The 27419-nt window shown below is 40.0% G+C and overlaps 1 protein-coding gene across 3 annotated transcripts in view; it reads left to right on the forward strand.

Annotated features, from left to right (window-relative positions):
• commd1 (copper metabolism (Murr1) domain containing 1) overlaps positions 1 to 25580 on the forward strand; it is a 109047-nt gene extending 83467 nt beyond the window's left edge. For all 3 annotated transcript variants that reach the window (XM_059986112.1, XM_059986114.1, XM_059986113.1), the window contains exon 3: positions 24397 to 25580. In XM_059986112.1, the coding sequence (XP_059842095.1) occupies positions 24397 to 24504 (108 nt within the window). In that variant the 3' untranslated portion in view covers positions 24505 to 25580. The remainder of the gene's footprint in view (positions 1 to 24396) is intronic.
• The last annotated feature ends 1839 nt before the right edge of the window (positions 25581 to 27419 follow it).

Below are 27419 nucleotides of genomic sequence, written 5' to 3' on the forward strand. Positions count from 1 at the left end.
TTACTCTTTGTGATTTTTATAAATGACCTGGATAAGGAAGTGGAGGGATGAGTTAGTAAGTTTGCTGATGACACAAAGATTGTGGGTGTTATGGATAGTGTAGAGGGCTGTCAAAGGTTACAGTGGGACATTGATAGGATGCAAAACTGGGCTGAGAAGTGGCAGATGGAGTTCAACCCAGATAAGTGTGAAGTAGTTCATTTTGGTAGGTCAAATGTGATGGCAGAATATAGTATTTAATGGTAAGACCCTTGGCAGTGTGGAGGATCAGAGGGATCCTGTGGTCGGAGTCCATAAACTCAGATAAACACATGCTGTTAAAGCAAGAGAAAGAGACAAAACAAATAGCTCACTGTGATACTAGGATTTTTCAGGCTGGTTTGAGAACCTGGCGGCAGTGGGGAAGAAGCTGTTGTTGAGCCCCAAGGTGTGGGTCTTCAGGCTCCTGTATTTCCAGCTTGATGCTATCATCGAGATGAGAACGTGGCTTCAGTGGTGGCGGTTCTGAGCAAAGGATCCCAGTTTCCTGAGATAATTGCCTTTTGTAGATTCCCTCAATGGTAAGGAGAACTGTACCCATGATGATGCTGTGTAAGTTGAGTTCTCTCTGCACCTCTGTAACCTGAAAGGATAAAATGACAGTTGAGTTCTTACTGTGCATCCCTTCTTTGCTCATACGTGAGGTGAGCATTTGGGCTCAGTGCCTATTCATAATGAAAGATTGAAGCAGTGTAGATTGTGAAAATCTGAAATAAATACAGGAAATGATAGAAATGCTTGCTCTGTAAGATAGCATTTGTAATAAGAGAAACAGTTGGCATAGGGCAGACAGAGAATGAATGGATCAGGCAAGGGTGCATCTCTAAAATGAAGTTAGTTACTCACATGCATCTTGTGTTTATGGAACCTTCTATTTAATAGATTAATGAAGAGAATTATAGAGAACTTCTCAGTGAGTCCGCCCTGGATACTTGTCCTGGTGCACTGAGTAAAATTGACTGCAGGACTGGCAGCACACAATATATTACCTATATTAGAAAGGCCTAACAGACATATTGAATGAAAAAGCAGAACAAGAAAAGTCAGCAAAGACTATTTTTCTTTGTGCCTGCACTGACTCAACATTGAGAGCAGGGTTAATTGCAGTGGTTAATTCTCCATACTGAACAATCATTACAGTATTTGTTATATCTTTGGTTGAATGCAAGCTAAATGTGGCTCTGTCAAAATGTTATGGGATTTGAGCTTTCTGAGCTGGCTGCTGTTGAATAATCAAGATTCTATTTAGCGCTAGCATAACATGGAGCCACAGTTAACTCCTTGCCTTCTCTTTTTTTTCCATTTGAGTCAGCTGAATCTCATGGGAAAGTGGAGACCACTCCAAGTAAAAGTTGTTTTCACACAATCATGAAAAAGTTCTTCACTCCCTGTGACAATAAACGAAAGTACATGTCTTTGAATACTGTAATCAAGGGTTCTGATTAGTAATTGGGTTCAGAGTCAGCAAGATGGTATTTTAAAGGGAGTCGATAACTCTTACAGAGGTATAATTGTTTATTTACACAGCTCTGACTTTGTGGTTGTAGTGGAAGTAAGGAACTGTGTGGCATTATGCCATCCTGAGAAGTGGGTCAGAACTTGCAGTTGCAACTACGCCTTTACATTCTGGGCTTGTCTGTTCATTTGAAAGTATGAGTTTGTTTTCTGTTCCTTGCATATAAGACCATAAAAATATTTTGTTTTCTTAACTGTCTTTAAAGTTTTAATTGTGGTTGTGAAGTTGCTTTTTCCAGAAGAGGTGAATTAACTAGGTGACATTTGGTCATTTTCTATCTGTCATTTTTTTTTAATTACCATTTTTATTTAACCAGTTTTTTCAACTTGCCCTACTGGGATTTGAACTTGTAATCTCTGCTGACGTGTACCATAAACTTAAGTCAGCTGTATCCATTTCCCACTCTCAGTAATTAGAAGCTTAATTTGTGAAAATATAGCATGCTTGAGAAGAATCCAAAGATTTGGCTCTATTTTTGACGGTTTGATAGAGATTGATTGTTGAAACTAAATCAATAACTCCTTTATCCTTGTATGAAGTGAATCCCAGCATGGTGGAAGACAAATTGGGTAGATAATAGTTTCTTCCTCAACCATGAATTATGTTTCCAAGTTTCCTTTGAGTGCTGTTTCAATTAGTACAGTATATTGCATATACCACTTGTCCTTTACTTGGTGACTTAGAACTATCTAGAATGACTACACTTTATCCTTTAGCATCCAATTTTGTTTCCCTTTTATTTAACAAATTTGATTTGCATGACTATTGATCATCAGTAACCTTTTGGACTGTCTCACCAACACAGTCTGACCATGTAGCATTTAGAAAATGATGAAAGAGGCTCTTGCTTCAAAAGTGATTCAGCGTTGAATGAATTACTACCTCACGGGCATCATGTTCCAGCGGTCTGATATCCACTCTCACATTTCTATTATTCTTTATATATTTATAAAAATTTGGTATCCTCTTGGTATTGACCAGCTTATCTTTTATTTCATCTTGTCTCTTCTTGCTATTTTTAAGTTATACGTACACAACGCTGGAAGAACTCAGCAGGTCAGGCAGCATCTGTGAGAAAAGAGTAGCCAACGTTTTGGGCCGAGACCCTTCATCAGGAATGGGTATCAGGAATCAGGAATTTTTAGGTTGCCTTCTGTTGGTTTTTAAAAGCTTTCCAATCCTCTAGCTTCCTATGCTACATCAATGACTGCATTGGTGCTGCTTCCTGCATCCACATGGAACTTTTCAACTTCATCCACTTTGCCTCCAACTTCCACTCTGCCGTCAAATTTACTTGATCCATTTCCGACTTCTCCCTCCCCTTTCTTGATCTCTCTGTCTCTGGAGATAGCTTATCTACAGATGCCTGTTATAAACCCACAGACTATCACAGCTACCTGCACTATACTTCTTCCTACCCTGTTACTTGTAAAAATGCCATCTGTTTCTCTCAATTCCTCCAGCTCTGCCACATCTTCTCTCAGGATGAGGCTTTTCATTCCAGAATGTAAGAGATGTCCTCCTCCTTAAAAGAAAGGGGCTTCCCTTCCTCCACAATCAGATGCTGTCAACCACATCACTTGCTTTTTATCCTCGTCTGCTCTCACCCCATCCACCCACCACCCTACCTAGGATAGGGTTCCTCTTGTCCACACCTACCACCCCACCTGCCTCCACGTTCAGCACATAATTCTGCGGAACTTCCGCCATCTCCAACGGGATCCCACTGCCAAGTACATCTTTCCCTCCACCCCCCACTTTCTTCTTTCCGCGGGGATCACTCCCTATTCGACTCCCTTGTCCATTCATCCCTCCCCACCGATCTCCCTTCTGGCACTTATTCTTGCAAGCGGAGCAAGTGCGACACCTGCCCCTACATCTCCTCCCTCACTACCATTCAGGGTCCCAAACAGTCCTTCCAGGTGAGGCAACACTTCATCTTTGAGTCTGTTGGGGTCATATCCTGTGCCTGCTGCTCCCAGTGTGGCCTCTTGTGAGACCCGTCATAGATTGGGAGACTGCTTCGCTGAGCACCAATGTTCCACCTGCCAGAAAAAGTGGGATCTCCCAGTGGCCACCCATTTTAATTTCACTTCCAATTCCTTGCCTGCCCATCACCTCCCACTGGTCTTTCATGGTCTTCTGTCCTCTCCTATCAGATTCCACCTTCTCCAGCCTTGTATCTCTTTCAACAATCAACTTCCCAGCTCTTTACTTCACCACTCACCCCTAGTCCTGAAGAAGGGTCTCAGCTCAAAGTGTCAACTGTACTCTTCTCCAGAGATGCTGCCTGGCCTGCTGAGTTCCTCCAGCATTTTGTGTGTTTGGATTTCCAGCATCTGCAGATTTTCTCTTGTTTGCCTCTCATTTCCTACAAATCTTTGCAATATTGTATGACTTTTCTTTTGCTTTTATACTGTCTTTGACTTCCCTTGTCATCCACAGTTGGTTCTTCGTCCTTTCATCCAAAACCTCCAGCCATTGTTGTTCTGGTGACATCCCTGTTAGTGTTACTTATCAACTTTGGCCAAATGGTCTCTCATGCCTCTGTAGTTCCCTTTACTCTACGGTAATACTAATTCATCTGATTTTAGCTTCTTCCTTGCGATCTGCAGGGTATATTCTAACATATTGTGATCACTGCCTCCGAAAGTTTCACTTACCTTAAGCACCCTAATCAAATTTGGTTCATTATACCACACTCAATTCAGAATTGCTTTTCCCCTAGTGGGATCGACTACAAGCTGCTCTAAGTCTCTTGAGATCCAGCACCACCTGATTTTTCCCAATCCACCTGCATATTGAAATCCCCCATGACGTTGTAACATTGCTGTTTTTTATATACTTTTCTATCTTCTGTTGTAATTTTTACCCCATATCCTGGCTACTGTTTGGAGACTTCTATATAAATCCCATTAGGTTCGTTTTACCCTTGCAGTTTCTTAACTCTACCCACAAGAATTATACATTTTCAGATCCTATGTCATCTCTTTCTAAGGATTTGACTTCATTTTTTTTATTACCAACAGAGCCATCTCATCCCCTATGCGTACTTGCTTATCCTTCCAATACAATATGTATCCTTGGGTGTTAAACTCTCAGCTATGATCTTCTTTCAGCCATGACTCAGTGATGCCCACAACATCATACCTGCTGATCTTTAACTGGATCATCTGTCTTATTCCCTACATTACGTATTGTAATATAATACAGTCAGTCCTCTATCACCCTTTTCAGTTTTGACGCATGTTACGATTTGTTTAGATTACTATCCTGTTCTAAACTTAGTCTTTTTATTTATTCTGGAGACTTTCATAATCTCTCCTGCACTCTCCTCTTTTAATTTATCCTCACTTTTCCAAACTATTGAACTGTTGAACCACTATTTAGTTTAAAGATGCATTTCAACCCATCTCACTGATTTTGCCCTATCTTCTTTTTATCCTTCCATATAGTCTCACTACTCACTGCAACCACTTGTATGCCAGCTGCCCAAACCTATCACTCTGGTTCCCATCCCCCTGCCAAATTTGTTTAAACCACCCCAACAGCTTTAGCAAACCTGCCCACAAGGATACTAGTTCAGGTGAAACCAGTCCTTTTTATACAGGTTATACCTTCCCCAAAAGAGATCCCAATGATCCAGAAATATGAATTAGGAGGCTATAACTCGTATCCAAGACATCTTCAAGGAGTGGTGTCTCAGTAAGGTAGCGTCCATCATTAAGGACTCCCACCACCCAGGACATGCCCTCTTAACATTGTTATCATCAAGAAGGAGATACAGAAGTCTGAAGGCACACACTTAGCGATTCAGGACCAGCTTCTTCCCCTCTGCCAGCTGATTCCAAAATGGACATTGAACCCATGAACATCACCTCACTTTTAATATTTCTGATTTTGCACTATTTTTATTTTAACTATTTAACAGGCATATATATGTATATTTGCTGTAATTGATTTATGTTTTCCCTATATTATCATGTATTTCATTGTACTGCTGCTGCTAAGTTAACAAATTTGAAGACATCTGATGGTGATATTAAACCTGATTCTGATTTACAATATCTAATGACACTGGGTCAACTGAAATTTTTAGATTCTCATCCTCACATTGGACTTCAAGCGGTAGTTTGTGGGGAGGAAGCAGCTGCATTTCTTATTAAGAAATGGATGTCAGCATTGTAAATGACAGGTACAGCTTCTCATGACAATGCAGGCAATCCTGACATGGTTCTGTACTTGAGAGCTATTTAACCTAAACTGTTTGTAAGCTGGAAATGAACAGAAATGGTTTGCTGAAGAGGAGCCAGCCAGCCTTATTGACTTGGTGAGTAAACCCTTAAGTCTGCTCAGTGCTGTTAGCTTGGGGCTGCCTGACCCAGCCTTAGGTTGTTAAGGGTGGACTGGTAGGGTAAGAAAACAGGTAGAAATCTCCATTGCCACCTGGCAGAAGCTGCCAGCAAATCTTTCCCTCCAGTCTCCCAAATACTTGTATGTACACTGTGTTCAAATGTCAGACACTGGTAACCTTTGGAGAGCTGATACCTACAACAAGAAAATAAATAAAAGAAAAATTGTTGGTACATTCTTAAACTTATTCCATGGGTCAGAATCAGAATCAAGTTTAATATTACTGGCATATGTTATGAAATTTACTTTAATGTGGGAGCAGTGCATTGGAATACAGAATAAAAAAACCTATAAATTACAGTAAGTAGCATATATTTTTTGAGAAGTTAAATAAGTACAGTCGGCCCTCCTTATCCGCGAGGGATTGATTCCAGGACCCCTCGCAGATACCAAAATTCGTGGCTGCTCAAGTCCCTTATTCAACTTGTCTCAATCCGGTGGATCTTAGGACCCAGCGGAACCCTAGACCTTATTTAACCTCTTTCAGAGCGGTGGACATTAGGACCCAGCAACAGAGATCTGATTCCGCAGTGTTTCTGTTCACGAAAATAATCACAATCGCGATTGAAAATAAAGTGGAAATAATAAAATGATCGGGAAGAGGTGAAATGCCATCGGTCATTGAAAAAGCATTAGGCTACAGAAGGTCAACGATCGGAATAATTTTAAAGGATAAGGTGAGAAAGGCTCTGCCCCGATGAAAGCTACAATTATTACTAAGCAACACAGTGGTTTAATTATTGGGTTTTGGGTTTTTGATCCTCCACATCAACCCAGCACGGTGGAGAGTGCACTCAATAGCGGTCTGTCACTGGATCGAACTTGGGAAGAAGTTCCCGAGCCCGGCGCTGAAACATATGTTCTTAAGTGTTTTATATGCAAAGAAAGGTAAAATATATGCTATATACTAAGACAAATGTTTGACTGACGCTAAATAATACCAGATGTACCTGTTCCAACTTACTGAGTAAGAGAACTTATGATTTTTTTTCGATTCTGATCCACGATAACCCACGCACGTCCTCCCGTATACTTTAAGTCATCTCTAGATTACTTATAATACCCAATACAATGTAAATGCTATGTAAAATAGTTGTTATACTGCATTGTTTAGGGAATAATGACAAGAAAAAAAGTCTGTACGTGCTCGAGCATCAAGTGCTGGAAGAGCACCTCTGGGTTTTCGCGGTTCGCGTTTGGTTGAATTCGCCCATGTGGAATTCGCAGATAAGGAGGGCTGACCGCAGTGCAAAAATAGAAAAAAAGTAGTGAGCTAATGTTCATGGGTTCAATATCCATGCAGAAATCTGCTGGCAGAAGGGTAAAGATGTTCCCAAATTGTTGAGTTTGTGTCTTCAGGCTTTATCCTCCATCCTGATGAATGGCTGATCCTTCCTTCCAGAAATAATCTATGTCAGAGAACTGTTTCACAGCATGTCATTTTTCAATGATGGAAAATTAAGCTGTTGTTTCTCAGTTATTAATGAGCAAATATAAAAGACCAGGGGGAATCTTGATCCATGCCTGAATTGAACTACCAAACAAATTGACTGTTCCCTTCATCCAACAGACACAATGACAGGGTACCTTTTTGTTCTATTTTAAAAAGGCTTTGGCATGTGACCTCTTTGTTAATTAGATATGCAGGAAAGCTGAAAGTTAAATGTTGCTCCCATCTGATATGTCTTTGTGTATTTGTCAGGCTGTGAGGAGAAAGATTTATATGCAATGACAGATGAAGATGTGTATAGTTGTCACTTTATATTGTGTATTTTAACTTGGATCCTTTTATTATTAATTTTACTGGATGTGGCTATCGCTATCAAGCCCTGTATTTGTTACTCACTGACCCCTAATTGTCCTTGGAAAGGTTGCATTGAACAGTTTGGTTAAGTAGAAAACTCCTGTATTTAGACCCAGGGTGATTATAACTTGGATTGGGAACAGAAAATGTTATCATCAACCCAGCACAGGATCGGTCTGTCACTAGATCGAACTCGGAAATTCCGTTCTCAAGCCCGGTGCTGATCTCACTGCGTCACCAGCTGACCGGAATGGGAGGGGATGGGGGGTCAGGGTGAATCTTGCTAAGAAAAATTTAAGCCTAATACAAAGTTACACACTCAACACAGTGTCAACAGCAATGACTTAAAATGGAGGATGGCATTGCGATCTGTCTTAAAATGGCGGACGGCATTCTCCTTCCTCAGTTCATAAGTAGGAGTTGTCCGTAAGTCAGACGTTCATAACTCAGGGACTACCTGTATTTTAATTAAATTAGGTGTTAAAGGAATACAAGCATGAGAATTTAGAAGAATGGGAAAGCAGTTTGCCTGAAGTTGAAAAATGTCAGTATTCATTCAAGAAGGTTGCACAATGCCCAAACCTAAACTGAGATATTCTAGTTTATATTAGGCCTCACTGTGGCTGTGGAGGAGGTTGCAGTCAGCCAACGGGAATGGGAGAGATTGGAAATTAAAATGGTATGCACTGAGAAGCTCATGATCACTCCTGTGAACTGAACATCCACCCAACATGCATTTCATTTCTTGATTCTGGAGGAAGCTATATTGTGAGTATTGAATGCCATATATTTGATGGAAGAAGTGTAGATGAATCACTGCTTCACATGAGATGATTACTTTGGGCCCTCGATGGTGGGAAGGGAAGGGGTGAACTGATGAGTATCATAAGTTCCGTGGGAAGGCAAGTGGTGGGTGGAAACATGAGAGTGAATCAGCCCAAGACAGAGAGTGCTTCTTGTGGAAATACAGAAGGGGAAAATGTGATAGGATGATGTGGGAGCTTATGGAAATTGCAAAGGAATTGAATGTAAAAGCTAGAAATCTAAAATAGAAAACAAAAGTATTGGCAGTGCTCAGCAGATCATGCATCATCTGCTAAAACAAAACAGTTAATGTTTCAGGCCTAAGCACTTTTTTTCCAGTAGTCCTTTAAGGTATTAAAGAAATGAGGTATGAGAAATAAAGGCAAATGTGCTCTGCATAGCAGTCACCCACTCTACATTTGCTATCCGTGTTGAAGATTTTACATTGACGAAACCCCATGCAGATTGAGTGTTCTATGGGGCATTTTTGCATAGTTGAATTCCCCATCTTAGAAACACACTGACCTGCAATGCCAAAGCTATTTTGTTTGTTGTTTCATTGACAATAACAAAAATCAATAAACCACCAAAAGAATCCTGAATTTCTTTTAAATGATTTTCATCAAATACTCTTTGTACAACTTTCTGATAATGAAACTTATATGAAATACTTAATGAACTGTGTGTTGATGGCACCTCATGTTGGATAGTATTTATTAATCACAAACTTATTATGCTAATTTTGTTATTTTGCAGTAGCAGTACAGAGCAAAGCCATTTTTTTAAAAATTACAAAAATAATTCATCTATTTTTAAAAAAGAATAACTAGGGAATTTTCAAAAGTCTGGTGAAGAGGAAGAAACTTTTACTGAATTATAAGTGTGGGTCTTCAGTACCACCACACCAGAAGAGGGCATGTCTCAGATGGAATGCTCTCTCGTCACTTTTCAAATTCCACAATTTTTAACAAGAGGCTTTTTCACACAAGCAGTAAAGTACATAGGATAGATAAAAGGACTTTAAGATACACAAGTCATGCAACTTTTCCCCCTCCATACTATTCTACTAGCAGTGGAGGTTATAGAGAAGGTTTTATTTTAACGACCTCATATTAAGTATTTAGAGTGAAGAGGCTATTCATCTTAACAGTTGTGGTTCTGTTACATAAGAGTTTCTGCCTGACCCACTTAGTGTAGTTTCTCATTTTTATTCATCTATTTCTGTTACTAACTCCACTGATAGTTTCCTGTTCCCAGTTCTTCCAGCCTTCCAGAAATGCATCATCGTAGAAATCGAAGGTCATGTTTTGGTTAAAGTTACCTTGAAGCTTACAAAGCAGGGCACTGTTTTGCTTTCCTTCTGTCACTGGATAGGCTTGCCTGGTATAACCTTTTAATACTTGTGCCACAAAGCAGTATGAGTTGTACTATATATTGATACTATGGGCATGAGTTAACAAAGCTAAACTATTCAAAACCTTTCAACTTACAGGCGGTGGGCAGGCCATCATTTATTGGTCATCATATAACTAATCCCCCTAGACCAGGGGTCAGCAACCTTTACCACTGAAAGAGCCACTTGGACCCGTTTCCCACAGAAAAGAAAACACTGGGAGCCGCAAAACCCGTTTGACATTTAAAATGAAATAACACTGCATACAACGTTTTGTTTTGCCTTTATGCTATGTATAAACAAACTATAATGTGTTGCATTTATGAAATTGATGAACTCCTGCAGAGAAAACGAAATTACATTTCTGCATGCAACAAAAACATTTTGAACTTCGAAAAAAAGACGTTGGGTTGAAGGTTACTTTTAAGTAAAATACTCAACGTCTATTTGAGTCCTTCTTGTATTTATGAAAAACGCCAAACTTAAATTTGCCGCCAGCAGCAAACCAAAAATAACGTCAGCCAGCTGTCAACCTGAAAAATGAAAGGACTATTTCACTGAACAATGAAAACATATGAATAAACGTAAAATAATAGGCAATTAAAATATTTATCATACTTGTTCAGGTTGACTCACACCTGACAATGCAGTCGTATTCAGTAGGGATGGATCGATGCTTAGGGGAGTGACCGGGAAGGATAATGTGTTTTTTTCCTCTCTGAACTCACAGAAGCGTTTCCCAAACGATGTTTGCATTGCGATGATTGCAGAATGTAAATACTCCGAATTTATCATGTCGTGACCTTGTTTGAACTCTCTCAAATTGGGGAAGTGAGACATTGTGCCTTTCTGTAAATCTCTGGCAAGCAACGTCAACTTGCGCTCGAATGCCAAAACATCCTCCAACATGTGCAGGGCTGTACGTCCTTACCCCTGAAGAGCTGTGTTCAGCGTGTTCAGGTGCGCTGTCATGTCTACCATGAAGTGTAGCTTTTTCAGCCACTCTGGCTGTTCCAGCTCAGGAAAGGTGGGCCCTTTGCTGCCCAGGAAAGTTTTCACTTCTTCCAGACACGCGACAAAGCGTTTCAGCACCTTCCCTCTGGACAGCCAGCGATAAAAACACGTTGTAGCGGTGTGCTACACGCAGTCAGTAAACTGCAGTCAAAGATAGCTTTATTCGAACGAAACAGCCTTGCTTTTAAGCCTCCCTCAACCCGCCCCCCATGGGCGCGGATGCTGTAAAAGACACGTACTCACAAACCCCCGTAGGCTATCTCCTTTAGCCTGAACGCTGGCTAATTGTGAGCCGGTTCGGATGTGTCTAGAAATTTGTCACCACAACGTCTTATTTAGATTGTACAAGATCACCATAATCTTCAAATTTAGAATTACATTTCAAAAACTAACAAACTAACATAAAATACATTTTAATTAAATACTGACCATGTAGCGGTGTGCTACACGCAGCGCTAAAATTACGACACGGAGTTGGTAACTGCAGTCGAAGGAAAAAACATTATTCGAAATCTTCAGCCTCACTTTTAAGCCTCCCTCAACCTGCCCCCCATGGCGCAGAGGCTCCAAAGCTCTGTGCTCGCAAACCCCCGTAGGCTATCTAATTGTGAGTCGGTTCGGATGTGCCAGGAAAAGGGTCGCCACAACCAATTATTTCCCAAAGCAACAGGGAGCCGCAGCACAGACGTAAAAGAGCCACATGTGGCTCCGGAGCCGCGGGTTGCCGACCCCCGCCCTAGACTAAACAAGTGACTGGTGAGTGGGTTTCTTGTCATGTACATGTCAAATCTGTTTAAGGTGGCAGATTTCCTTCCCTGAAGGACATCCCTGAACTTTCTAGGTTTTTAACAGCTATAGTTTCGCAGTCAATTTTTTTCCTCTAGTTTTTTTCTTTCAGATCTAATAACTTGAATTTTTATTCCTCAGCTGCCATGGTGAGACTCGTATCTCTGAATCAGATGACTAGCCCAATGAATGCTAATCCAGTATTTAATTAGAAATTCTCCATAAATTATTGCATGAGTGAGGGTTGTCCAACCAACATTACTGTAATGCTGACTGAAGAAATGACAACATTAAAATTACTTCAGTGGTTCTCTGATTTTTGCTTTAGATTCTGGATAAAAATAAAGTAGTTTTGCCCTTCCCAGTGACTAATCATGTTTTAGCGTCTTTCTTGGAATCAATTGTGCATAACATCACTGTGTGCAGACTAAATTTATGTTCATAGGCCTGATCTCAGTTCAGCCATATGCTCTCTATCAGCCTATTGAGGCCTGGATAAATTTGAGGCAAGCCACTGTACTAAAATGGTTTTTAATGTGAGTGTCATTGGCCACTGCTTTTTGCCCATTCCTTCTTGCCATTACCTTTGATTTTATTTAGGAACGTCATGTAGGCCACCCGGTCCTTTTGAGCCTTCTACACCATACAATAAGATTGTGGCAGATTTGTTAACAACCTAACAACCTCTGCATTTTAAAGACTGTGTTCTCACAGGCTTCTGAGGAAACAAGTTCTTAAGACTAACAAACCTCAAATCACAGCATTGCTGTCTTAGAATCTGTAAACCCTTGTACTTAACAGTGACCCACCCAGTTCTAAATTCAGCCGCACACAAAAGTAATTAACACACACAAAATGCTGGTGGAACTCAGCAGGCCAGGCAGCATTTCTTGGAAGAAGTACAGTTGACGTTTTGGGTGGAGACCCTTCGTCAGGACAAAGTAAGTATCTTCTCCTCAGTCATCCAGTTACAAAAAAAACTCAGGAGCTTTTATGCTTCAATCAAGCTCCTCTCTCTTTTCAAATTCCTGTGAATATAAACCTTGCTTGTCCATCCTCGGAGGAGAACTCACCCATTCTGAGAATCTGTTTAATAAACCTTCTCTGAACTGCTAATATATTAACATCTTCCATTAAATGGCGCAATGGTCCAGATGATGTTCCCTGTAACTAATTAATGTGATGTGCTGCTTATTTTTTTGAAAACCATGCATAGACTCTTGGATCTCTGTTCCTCAGAGCTCTGCAATCTCTCACCATTTTGATGTTAATTTTTCTTTTTCTAGTCAATTGGAAAAAGTCACATTGCTCTATTACACTTAGTTTGCTTGATTGTGACTATTCACTTAACCTTTCAATTTCTATTTGTGCCCTTCTTGTGTGCTCTTCAAAACATGGTGTTTCTCTATATTTGCTTCAGCTGCAGACCTAGCGATATTAACTTCTGTCTATTTATCTGTCACTTCTGCTAATAATAAGTTGAGGCCTGAACACTTTTTTCTGGCACTCATTTAATCTTGCCAACCAGAAAAAGGTCCATTAATGCCTTCTCTGTTTTTTGTTGGTGAGCCAATCTTGCATCCATGATAGAATGTTATCTCTTACATCATGATTTTATTTTCATCAAAAGCCTTTGATGTCCCCATTCAAAAACCTTCTGGAAATATTAGTGTCATTCATCCACAGCACAAATTAATGAAATATAAGTTCCCTTTTACAAATCACAAACAAGAGAAGATCTGCAGATGCTGGAGGAACTCAGCGAGCCAGGCAGCATCAATGGGGGGGGGGGGGGGAGTATGGTCGACATTTCGGGCCGAAACCCTTCGACAGGACTGGAGGAATAAAAACTGAGGAGTAGGTTTAAAAGGTGGGGGGAGGGTAGAGAGAAACAAGGTGAGAGGTGAAACTTGGAGGGGGAGGGATGAAGTAGACAGCTGGGATGTTGCATGGATGTTGAAGAGACAGAAAATTATGGAAGAAAGAAAAATGGGAGAGGAGCACAAGAGGGAGGTGATGAGTAGGCAAGGAGATGAGCGGAGAGAGGGAAAAGGGGAAGGGACTTTTTTTTCCATCGAAGCTGCCTGGCCCGCTGAGTTCCTCCAGCATCTTGTGTGTTCCCTTTTACAAAACAGTAGTGATTTTTTTTCTAAAACCCCTTGTATTACATTTTTAATAATGGCTTCCAACATTTTCCTTATAGATGTTTAAACTAAAGGCCCGTCATTTCATATTATTTTGTCTCCCTCCTTTTTTGAGTGAAGAAGCTGAAATTGTTTTGTTTGCCGGTATAAAGAAACCTTTGCCAATATAACGTCCTGAAATATGCAGGACCTATGCAGGAGCTGACTATGATACTGATTATCAACTGCTGTTGGCCAAGATGAAGCTCAGGGTTAAGAGCAAAACCACCAGTCAGATAAGATCTCTCAGACATACCAAACTCTCTCAGCATAGAGGTTTGCAACAGTTTCGAAGCCCTGCTGAACTTACAAGAAGAGGTTGAACCGGAAGAACTTTGGAACACAACAAGAGATGCATTGACAACAGCAGCAGAAAAACACATTCCAAAGTGACGTAAGTACAAAGGCACAGAATGGATCACAAATGAAATGCTGTATGCAGTAGAAAAGAAGAGATTGGTGAAAAGTGTTATGAATGTACCACAGCTCTGAGGGGCCGAAGGGTGCGGGGGAGCCCCCTCCTTTGTGAAAATTGCAAGAGCATTATTGGGTTGGGTCAGAAGACGCAGGAAATGACAGAGAGAGACCGGGCCATTGTCTCCTGGAGACAACGTTTGTGGATTGGGGACTATGCTACGTGCAAGCCCTCAGGCAAAGTGGGCTGGTTGAGAGAGAGATTGCATCACCCCAACCTGATTGACATCTACTACCCGGCGAGTTAAGCTAAAAGGGTGGGCTGTAGGGATAGCCCCTCAGACGCACCAGAAGAAACGCTAGCGATCCCGTAATAGCGGGAAGCCATTTGAAGGAAGCCATGTGCCTTCGGTTCCCTTGCCTGGGGGCTGGTGGCTGGTACCACGGAAAACGACTTGGAACTAACAACGGGGAACCAACTACCCCCGACTCAACAGATTGGCCTCATAAAAGACCCGGGCAAGTTTCAAACCGTCTCTCTCTTAAACCCAAAGAGCTGCAGCTTGAAAGGACAGTGACCTTTATCTTTCCATCGGACAATACAATATCCCCTAGACAAACGATAGAGCTATTGCTTAATTGATGATTATTATTATACCCGCGTTTTTAGATTGAGTATTGACGACGTATTTTATCTGAATGTCTGTATTAATCATATTTTTGTGCCCCTTTATAAATAAAGACTTTTAAAAATAGTACCATCAGACTTCAACGGGCCTCTCTATCTTTGCTGGTAAGTGACCCAGTTACGGGGTTCGTAACAAAGGTCAGAAAGGAACAACGAATAATGAATACAAGGAGCTGAAGCATGAAGTAAGATGACGCTGCAGGCTTGACAAAGAGGCATACCTACAACACATCTGCTCCAACATGGAAAATGAGGCCAACAAAGGCAACAGCAAGATAGTTTATGCTGTAGTAAAAGAACTTAACGGCACCTTCACACCAACAATTGGTGCAATCAAAAATGTCGAAGGAAAAATTCTGATGGAAGATGCAGATGTGAGGGAAAGGTGGCTCGAGTACACCAAGAAACTCTGTGAAGATCACGAGAATGAAAACTGTAACAAAGTCATTGTCTGGACAACACTGGAACACGAACCAGAGCCACTACTGTCAGAGGTAGAAAGAGCAATCGAGAAGATTAAAAAGAATAAAGCACCTGGTCCAGACAACATACCAGCAGAACTACTGAAAGCAACATGCACCTCAAAGGCCCACATCTTGCACCGCATTGTCTGTGCCATCTGGAAGACTGGCAAATGGCCAACAGACTGGTGCAAATCTATCTACATTCTAATTCCAAAGAAAGGGGACCTCCTGCAGTGCAGTAATTACAGAACAATTGCATTGATATCACACGCCAGCAAGGTTCCACTCATAATCATCTCTGAGAGACTAAAGAACTACGTAGATAGAGAAGTTGCACTCGAACAGGCTGGCTTCAGGACGGCCGAGGCACCAGGGACCAGCTCTTCAACATGACCCTAATAATGGAGAAAATGAGAGAGGTCATTACCCCCCTGTACATCTGCTTCACAGACTACTCAAACATGTTTGACTGTGTCCAATACACCAAACTGTGAATGACAATGATTCAACTGGGCGTGGCACCACATCTAGTGGCTCTTCTAGAAACACTGTATGCTATGCAATCCTTCAGCCTTCGGACCACATCTGGCGAGACTGAATCATTCTGCAATGGGAAAGGAGTCCGCCAAGGCTCATCCTTTCTCCACACCTTTTTAACATCTACACTGAGATGGTCTTGAGACTGGCAATTCCAGACAACACTGACATTAAAATAGGAGGAAGAACCATCAGCAACTTGAGATACGCTGATGCCACAGCCCTGCTAGCCACAACAGAAGAAGATATACAAGCATTACTCAATAATGTTGCAAAACTCTCTGCTGAATTTGGATTGCTGATAAATGGCAAAAAGACCAAAGTTATGATGATAAGCAAAACTGTAATTCAAGCTGACATCTACATCGGAAACAACAAGATTGAATAAGTGTCCTCCTTTATATACCTTGGTGCAGATGAATGTAGCAAGGAAATAAGGCAAAGGCTAGCAATGGCATGCACAAGCACCACCCAAACTCTGGAACATCTGGAAAGACAGATCTGTGAGCACTGACATCAAGATACACCTCCTTGAGAGTCTCATCTGGCCAGTAACCCTATATGGCTGTGAAACATGGACCCTAAAAGCAGCTGATGAAAAGAAGTTGACAGCATTTGAGATGTGGACATACAGACGGATCCTCAGGGTATCGTACATTGAAAGGAGATCCAACAATTTCATCCCAGAAAAGATTGGCATGAAATCAATACTTCTGGAAACCGTTATCCAAAGGAAACTTCGTTATTTTGGACACATTTCAAGAACTGATTTCACACTGGAACGCACTGTGCTTGAAGGAAGCCGCTCCTGAGGCAGACAGAGGACAACCTGAATTGACATCAAGAAGTGGACCAACCTCACCGCCAGAAATGCAAGAGGTTTGACTGCCGACTGATCGCAGTGGAAGAAAGAGGTCGCCAAGGCTCTGGCAGAGTATGGCACATGATGATGATAATGAAACCTTTCGAGAACCAAGAGAATTCTGCTAAAAAGAAGAAGAAGCAACTTACAATCTATCTCGCTAGCCAATTTAAGATCTCTTAAGTAAATGGTGATGAGCCACTTGTTTGAACGGTTACAAACACAAAGTGCTGGAGGAACTGTATGCTTGGTTGAATAGTTGTAGTCCTGTGTCCTGGATTATGAATCCAGTCTTTTTGATAAGGTACAGAATTTCTATTATACTCTTGACTTCTAATTTTTAGAAAACATGCGCTAATCACTTCTTTCATGATATTCAGCCTCTTATCAACTCTTGAATTCAAAGTAAGGTCTGACAAATGCATTTTCCTTCTTTCAGGCAATAATGAGTGAAGTTTGGTGATACATAAAATGCTATAATACTGATACAATGAGTGGGTGCTTGTTACAAATGTTAAGGTTCTTTGTATATTCCTTTATTGGAAGAACAGGCTGCTCTATACTGAGTACCCATTCACTGTGCTAATCAATGTCCAGTGTGTTCTAACTGTGTCAACAAAATGCTGTGATATTTGCCATCTTCTTCACATGCCTGGATTTCCAGTGTTGTGAACTGTACAGTGGCTCAGGTATTCAAATACTTTAAGTCAGTGCTTGCTGATCTTAAAGTTTTATTTGTCCAATTTTGTTCCTTGTAAAAAGCATGTATTCCTATAGTTTTCCTTATTTAATTGCATGTTCACTTGTAGATCTTTTCAAGATCTTGTCAAACTTGTAATTCTTGTGTAGTCTTGCTCTTTTTCTTAGTTTGTGTTATAAGGACCTATATTTTATCCTTACTTAATGGAAATCTGCCTTTGTACGTACGCTGGGCATGTTTGTATTGTTGAACTCCACATGTTTATAGTCACCTGTAAAAGCTCATTTGGAATGTAACGTCCACTGCAGCACAATGGCCTTGTGTACTCTCAAGCTTCATGCTATCACTTACCGCATTGATTTGTTTATTTTGAATGTACAGTACATGCATTTTCTGAATCCATTTGTGTAGTATCTGGCAATAATTCCATCAGTGCTATAGGATCAAAAATTGGAGATGAACTTTGTCCCAGGTGTTTATTGGAACAACAGCTGCCTTGCTGCTTGTGTATTATAAAATTATTGAAGTTCAGCTCTTCCAAGTTGTTTAAAGCTGACAAAAACATAGTTAACAATTGCTGGTTTCGCTCATTCATTCAAGATTTGTTCATATTCCTGAGCCTGTTCTTCTTATGAGCAAAATAAATGTGAAAAATTGATGTTTATTAAAAAATGTAACTAACCAAAAGATTGATCACCATTACTGTCTGTTTATAATCATTTGTTTACAATCTCTTGATGTGTAATCATACCTTTGCAGTACTTATAAGGCCAATCAACATCAACATATATTTATCGTTTTCAGCTGCCTAGTTACAATGGTACAGAATTGGGATGCCTGACACTTGGTGGCTGGTTTTGATCATTTCAAGTGACAGTCTGTTACCTTATTTAATAGAGTATTGTTTCATGAATAACAATAGAAGCATTTGATTGCCAATTTCAAAAGCAATCCTCTGAAGTAGCTGCTGCAGCTTGTGCTTTGAAAAGACAATGGTATCTGACTGCTGTGGGGAGGTTGGACGTAAATGGGTCTTTTTCAAGATTGGTTCTCATTTGAATATAATAATATTTCTGGGAACTTCCATAAGGCAGATATTTGTAACCTGGGGAGAGCCTGTAGAAGGAAAGAAAGACTGTTCTTTTTCTTCAGGGAAAACTGAGAACTTTCGCAACTTTTCTGGCTGCTGGTAGTCATTGTGACAATGAAATCAGATTGTTACAAAAGCCTATTCAGTTGACTAATGTCCTTCAGGGGAAATAATCTGCCACCTTTGCCCAATCCAGCCTGATGCAATCATAAATACAAGAGTTTCTGCAGATGTTGGAAATCCAGAATAACACACACAAAATGTTGGAGGAACTCAACAAGCCAGGCAGCATCTATGAAAAGGAATAAAGAGTCAAGATTTCAGACTGAGACTTGCAACTATGTTGTCTACTCTTTGGTGTCATCTGAAAGGCCTAGCAAGCTATTGATTAGTGCATTGACTAGTGTGTCAAGATGCAATCAAATTAAAACTGTAAAAGGCCACAGAATTTGCAGACAGCAAATTTGCAAACAGCCCAGTTAACTTTGAAGTCTTGATCATGGGCATTTTGGGATTAGTATTTAAATTGTGAATGGTGGTCCATAATATAATCAAACAATAAACTGAGAAAATTGTTGTCACAGTATTATTCCCTTGTTGATAATGTGCCATAAACAATTTCATCAAAATCCTATGGTACATGCTATTCACAGGTAGATAAATCAGAGGTGGCAATCCAATTGTATGCAGATAGGATCGAGGAGGTCTAACAATAAAATACATATCACAAGAAGCCTCATGGAATCAGGTCAAACATGAACCAGGATACCTTTTCCTGATTTTTACCTTTTAGCTTCCATCTGCTGATGAATAAGTGGTTCATTTTCATCTCAAAGATGCTTGAATGCCTATATTCCCCAATCAGTGTACCTTCTACATCCATCACTGAATGGCTTGGTATTGCCAACTACTGACAGAATAGCAGTCTTGAAAGATTTGGTCTGCAGAAAATAATAAGCAAACTTAAACAAGGGGAAAAGGTCATTGTTATCTGTAACTTAATAGCCAGCACATCACTCGCACTTTTATTAACTCAACCCAGAAGATCAGTATCGACTCAAGGAGGAGTGCCAAAAAGCATGATGAAATCCTTAAAACAAGATGTTACTCAAGTGAACCTATAACACAGAACTGCATAAAAACAGAATTTTCATGGATAGAGCTTATCACCAATAGATGTGATAAAGCTTTGCAGGCCTGGCACTCGTGCCATGGAAGATTGGGGACCTAAAAGAAGGTGGAGGCTCCAAGTGTATCCGCAAGCTCAATGATAGCAGAGCCCAGCATGTGGGTTTGAAAGACAAGTCTGAGTGATTTTCATGTTAAATCAGAAGTGTCCAGTGATGATCTGCCTTGACTTCACAAAACCTCGCCTTCAGCCAACTGAGTTAATGTCATGTTGCCAAGAAAACATCTAGGTTCTAGTACTAGACGTACAAAAAAGCTGGATGAACTCAGCAGGTAGGGCAGCATCCGTTGAAATGAGCAGTCAACGTTTCGGGTTGAGACCCTTTGTCAGGACTAAAGAAGGAGGGGGTAGGAGCCCTATAAAGAAGGTGGGGGGAGGGTGGAAAACCAATCAGAGAAAAGATCAAGGGGTGGGGGAGGGGAAGCAGGGAGGGGATAGGCAGGAGAGGTGAAGAAGGAATCTAAGGGGAAAGCACTATGGGTAGTAGAAGAAGGCAGAGTCATGAGAGGTGATAGGCAGCTAGAAGAGGAGACAGAGTGAAGATGGGATGGGGAAAGGGAGGGAATTACTGGAAGTTAGAGAATTCGATGTTCATACCAAGGGGCTGTAGACTACCCATATGGCATATGAGATGTTGTTCCTCCAACCGAAGTTTGGCCTCATCGTGGCAGTAAAGGAGGTCATGAATGGACATATCTGAATGGGAATGTGAAGGAGAGTTGAAGTGAGTGGCAACCGGGAGATCCTGTCTGTTGTGGCAGACGGAGCGTAGGTGCTCGATGAAGCAGTCCCCCAATCTGCGTCGGGTCTCACCGATGTAGAGGAGGCCACACCGGGAGCACCGGATGCAATAGATTACCCCAACAAACTCACAAGTGAAGTGTTGTCTCACCTGGAAGGACTGTCTGGGGCCCTGAATGGTGGTAAGAGATGAGGTGTAGGGACAGGTGTAGCACTTACGCTTGCAGGGATAAGTACCAGGTGGGAGATTTGTGTGGAGGGACGTGTGGACCAGACAGTCGTGGAGGGAACAATCCCTGCAAAAAGCAGAGAGAGGTATAGAGGGAAAGATGTCCTTAGTGGTGGGGTCCTGTTGAAGGTGGCGGAAGTTGCGGAGGATAATATACTGGATCCGGAGGCTGGTGGGGTGGTAGGTGAGGACAAGGGGAACCCGGTCCCTGTTGTGGTGACGGGAGGATGGGGTGAGGGCCGAAGTGCGGGAAATGGAGGAGATGCGGGTGAAGGCATCATTGATGACGGCAGAAGGGAAACCACGATTCTTAAAGAAAGAGGATATTTGGGATGTCCTGGAATGGAAAGCCTCATCCTTGGAGCAGATGCGGCAGAGACGGAGGAACTGGGAATAGGGAACAGATTTTTTGCATTTGGCAGGGTGGTTCTAGTTCTAGTACTGAAGGCTTGAGCTCCAGAACAAGCTTTTAACTCTCTAAGTGTTTTAATACATTGACAATACTGGCAATTGCTCTGCAAGATGGAACCTTTGTCCAGATGAGTCCTGTTCACAAAAAAAAAAGGCAAATCCAATCCAACTAATAGAACAGTCAACTTATGGTTAATCATTGGAAAAGTAATGGAAGTCTGACTGTGATTTCAAGCTGTAATTGCCCAAATCACTTGGTTTGGACACTTCTCAGCCTTGGTCTAGACATGAATCAAAGAGACGATTTCTAGATGTTACTGCTGTTGGTATCAAAGCCAGGATTTGACAGAAATGTGGCATCGAGGGACCTTGGTAAAATTCAAGTGTGCACCAATGCTTGTAGTCATAATCTCAAACAGATAATAGAGTTACTGCAGCGCAATCAACCCACCCTCCAGGCATCAATGCAGTAGATCCTCAGAGACCCATCTTCAGCAGTGGAAAGGGTGAGCAGATTCAAGTTCAGAGATGTCAATGTCTGAGAAGCTATCCTGGACCCAACATTGAATCAGTCACAAAGAAGGCACACCAGCAGCTATAGTCCATTAGGAATTTTAGGAGATTTGGTATATCACCACAGACTGTCAGATTTCTGCAGATATACCATGTAGAGCATTCTGAATGGTTGTGTCACCACTTGGTATGAAGGCTCCAATGCACAGAATGAAGAGAAGCTGCAAAGGGTTGTAGTCTCAGTTAGCTCTACCATGGATACTAGCTTCCCCACCTTCAAAGGTGTCTTCAGAAGGTGATCGCTCAAAAAAAGGTGGCAGCCATCATGAAGAGCCCTCACCGTCCAGGTCATGCCCTCTTCTCATTACCAGCATCAGGGAAGAGGTACAGGAGCCTGAAGACGCATACTCTTTCCCTCCACCATCTGGTCTATTAACCAATGAATACTACTTCACAATTCACTTTCGTTTTGCATTATTTATTTTTTTTAATAACTTATAGTAAATTTTATATATTGCACTGTGGTGGTTGTCTGTTGTGTCCGGCGATGACAGGAAACCTGTGCAGGAGAGATTTTAAAATGGAAAAACTGCTGCACTGGGGCATTTCCACTCACTCGACCTCAGAAGGGTTAAATCGTGGAACTTCCTATCCCAAGACTTAGAATATCTTCAAAGGAAGATTACAGTGGTGTCTCATTTTAAATTTAAATACTAAGGTTGCTGGTTCCAAAATGGTTAGTCTTAGGACTCTTATATTTCCAAGACACTTTTGATTTAAATAGAATACACAGCTGAAAATAGATCATTTGGGGTATGGGCATGTGCTTTCTCTCAGCTGTTTTTATTTACATTCTTACAGATTTTCTACCATTGATTATTATATCCTTGTTATTTGGCTTAATATTTGTTTTTTTGTTCATCCCTTTCTGAAGTACATGTTTGAACAAGATGGTTATGAAGACAGTGGAAACTGTAGTCAACATCTTCCAAATTCTACAGTTTCTGGAGTGGTTCCTGTAGTTTGAGGAGATTGCAAATATGACTGCAACTTTTTTTTTTGGAAAGAGTAACCAACCTATTAGCATGGCATTGTGATCTAAATGTGATTGAGATTCAAGGTTGTCTGTTGTCATTCTTCAGTACATGAGTGTAAAGGAGAAGGAAATGATTGTTACTCCACATCTGATGCAGCATAAAAAGCACAAATAAGATAAAAATATACAATAAAACAAACAAAAATCAGCAAATATAAAAACAATCCTATAAAACGCAATGTACAAGTAACTGAGTGTGGATGTATGTACATAAGATTAATGTAACATCAGATGTAGGATTATCTCTATATAAGGTGACTGACAGGAAATGATAGTGACAGAGTGACTCTTGGAAGGGGACCACTTCTAAGGAGCAGCATGGAATATGAAAACAGTGGGACATTGGCTATGTCCATATTGGTATAAGGTACCATGACATAGCAGTGCATGGTGGGGGGTGTGGAATGAAGTGTGCTGAGGGGCTGTGCAATGATGGTGGGGTGGTTTAATAGAGGAAGGTATTAGACTAATGACTCCAGGGAAGTAACTGTTACTGAGTCCAGTGGTCCTGGTGTGGATGCTGCATAAGCTCTTCCCTGATGGAAGTGGGAGAAATTGTGTGGGTGGGAAACCTTCATGATATTGAGAGCTTTTCTTGACACTCTTCCTTATATACTGTATATCTTTGGTAGGTAGGCTTGTGCCAGTGACGCATGGGGCAGTTTTAACTACATGTTGTCATGCCCTCCTGTCTTCTGTAGTGTAGTTTCCATACACAATGCTTGAAAGAGGCAAATTAGGTTTCACTAATTTGTTGGAGCTCTTTAAGGATATATCTGGTGTAGGAGAAAAGGGTAACCAGTGCACTTGGATTTTCAGAATGCTTTTGGTGAATGAGGTTCATAAAAATATAATTGAAGGTAATGTACTGAGTGTTAGTTAACGAAAAGTAGTAGGAGTACTTGGGTTTCAGTATTTCCCTTCTCTTAAAGGAAAACTGCACTCACAGCTGGAGTCTTCAGACTGGAGCCTGCTGATTTTGAGGATTGATAGATTTTTTAAAAATATTTTAAAGCAATGTTACTTACTGAAGCACCCATGGCTATGACTGTGGATTCCAGCTGTAGTACCCATAAATGGGAATCATTGATGTTTCTCTTCAGGAACTGTACGTGAAGAGTCATAACTTTTTGGCCCCATCTTGAGTTTCCATGAGCACTACCCATATGGCCTTTTGTTTTGTCTCTTTTTGCACTACTTGTATATAAATTTATTTTTAGTGTAATTTATGGTGGTATTTTGTATTACACTGCACTACTGCAGCAAAACAACACATTTCAAGACATATCCCAGTGACAGTAAACCTGATTCTGATTTTGCTTCGAGTTGGTTAATTGATGAATGGGGTAAAACAGTGATTGCTTGGGCCCTGGGCACAGTGATTAGCAACCTGTACCAATGATTTGCTGAGGCATAATGTTTCAAGATTCATTAAAGACCTGGAGCGAAATGTAGAGTTGACCTGTTGTTATCTTTGAATTTGAAGAATTCTGTTTTTTTTCTGTCTTAGGAATCAGAATTTCTCTGCTTGGAGTTAAATGAGAACAAAGTGAATCAACTGCTGAAAAAAATAACTGAAATTGAAGAGAGCATCACTGCCCTGAGCCGCACCAACTGATGCTGCTGGAGATTATGAAACAGAACAGATGGTAGTGTCAATAAACAATTGGAACACTAACTGTCCCATTGATTTGTGTAATATATGCATTCCCTGCTTTGATTGTAGAGTGAAAATTTGAGTTTACTTTACAAGCCTTTGATCTTACAGCCACTTTCAAAACTAAGGATGCCTCTAATTAACTCCTCACCATCTGTTTCTTTTTCAATAGCTAAACGGTGTTCAGGAAATGGTTTTCAATTTGATTCTTCTTCCCAACACTTCTCAAAGCTCATAGAATTGATTTTTTAAATTTAGAATCCAAATTTGCACTTTCATTTTGAAATTGAATTTTTCTTTTCTTTAGTTCTTGGAAATAATCTAAAATTATCATTAGTTATCCTCAACATTTCTTGTCAACTTATTAATAAGAATTGAATATTCTCATTCAGAACATTTCAAAGTGTCTGTTGACAATTATATGGGCATAGAAGAGACTGAATTAGTGTATCATGGACCATGTAAATATCAGTTGGCTTTGCATCGAGCCCAAGATATGGCCCACCAAAGGATGACTGATGTTGAACCAAGTCCCAAAAATAATCGCTCGCTCTTGTATCTCATGTCAAAAATGTGCAAGACTTGTGAAATCATCACTTAGAGATAACAAAGAGCACTTGATACTGTTGAAAGAAAAACAATATGTATCATGTATTAGAGACATAATGAAAAAATATTTTGTCATGTAATGTGTAATTCTCATTGTTTTCCTTTAATAGCCTGTATTCATATGATTCAGTTATTCTGCCACTCATGAGTAAATACATAACAAAGTTAATCATTGTATTCCTTATCATAAGTCCACTGAAGTAACTTTCATAACTAAAATAGTAATCTATAATGCTATGATGTTAAACTTTGTCTTATTATGCTATATTATTAAGTATATTTGGAGATTGCATTTTGAGTCAGGAATTGAATGGAAATAATAAAACTTTACAGTTCCTTTTCTACTTGATTGTATATAACCATCAGTTCTTTGGAATTCTTTGCAATCAAGATCCTTCAGAAAGCAATAAACAATAATTAACACATAAGACTTTTGTCAATATCTGTAAATGCTTGATATAAATAAGTTAATTTTGGAAACCTATTCTGAAATTTGCATTTTTGGCAGTTCACTTAATTGAGTAAGTGTTTTGTAGACGTGTTGTGATCTGTTTCTTTTAGAGTCTAGAAGTTGACAATTTGTGTTTTAAAAAAAAAACAAACCAGATTTTGGAGCTTTGCTAAAATACAAGCAAGTCTATTTTTTGTAGATGAAGTTTTAAATGGAATCGGCTGAAAATTGGCTTTTAAATCCAGATTAACTTGTGGTTAAAATCGATACCTCACCCATCCACTGTTACATTCTAAGCCAGTAATGACTGAGATAAATAAGTATAATGCAAATATTTGACAAAGGTTTATAGATTGCCATGCTTTGACAGATTTTATTCGACCACAGCCCATTATTCATCAGCTGAACTAAAAATAGAGAACTGTCAATTGTATAAGGTTCTTACTTTTAAAAAAAGCTATTGTGAACTACTATAGTAATGAATCTGTGTAAATTCAATAGACAAAGCAGGGAAATAACCTGCATGTTGCCATTGGGTTTTTTTTGGTGGGGGAGTCATTGTTTTTTTTACAGAATTATACTTCTCAGAGGTAGTGGTTGATTTGAAACCTTTAAAATGCTGGGTCATTGTGGCCTGTTGGAATTTGCAAAAATAAATGTACGTTAGATAACATTACAACTTTTACTGAAATTGATATACAGTACTTACTGTGTCATTGAGGGAGTTTATTTTGTGATGTATTTTATGGCAGTCATCAATGCAGTAAACTTTCTGAAATGTATTAGTTGTGCATTCAGTGAGATCATGAATTGTTGCACTTTTTACTTCAGTAAGATCTCTGATTTGCTTCCTGTTTCTTGGGTGTCCAGAGAAATGTGGTGTCCCACTTGATTGGTGTTCTCCCACACCTCATTGTTCAATTTTTATTATAAAGGTATTTCTTTGTCACCTTTGGAAATTAATTTTGGCACAGGAAGATAAAACAAAAGGACTAAAAAATAAAACCCTGCTTCCTGTGGCGCTGTTCCTCCTCAATAACCAGTCTCCTTGAAATACAAATCTCCTTTCATTCAGCAGATCCAGAATTCTGCTTTTACTTCAGATTTTTGTTTGACTGCCTTATCGATGTCCCATGAAAGTCACATTTGAGCTTTCCCTGAATGCCTGTTCTCAAAGCTATTAAATATAAAGTTGCAACCTCTCAATGACAGTTCTTTGTGATGTTGAAATAACCTATCATGCCAACTTGCATTTCAAATTGCCTTCCATTTAAAAATATCCAAAATGTCTTCACAGCATTATTATCAAATAAAATGTAGTGGGAATTTTTTAAGGAGAAATAGGGGCAGGTGCTCAGTTTTCAGTTTTTTAAGGACTAAATCTGTGTCTTACTCCAACTATACTCTGTTTGTCACATGAAAATAATCTATTTAGGCTTGAATTCCAAACTTTTAATTTCAATTTGCAGATCTATGATCATTGGGTTTAACCAAGCATCCCTTAATTTTTTGTCTGACGATGGTCATTAAAGGACTTTAATACTGTATGTTATAATCTAGCATTCTGATTGAGAAATATTTCTTAAATTACAACATAGAAGCCATTTGACAGTGGTTGAAGTTACCACTAGAGTCTCAGAATGTATATGCATGTTGAAATACAGCTGAAGAGGGAAATGGATTGACAAGAGTTTTAAAGTGATCAGATTGACATAATGAAAATTAGCAAAATACATTTATTGATCATGAAAATAAGAAAAGAACTGAACAAAAATGGTTTATTTATCATTTATATAAGCAAAAAGAAGATTAAGTG

The sequence above is a fragment of the Hypanus sabinus genome, chromosome 12, assembly GCF_030144855.1.
Source record: "Hypanus sabinus isolate sHypSab1 chromosome 12, sHypSab1.hap1, whole genome shotgun sequence".
NCBI lineage: Eukaryota > Metazoa > Chordata > Chondrichthyes > Myliobatiformes > Dasyatidae > Hypanus > Hypanus sabinus.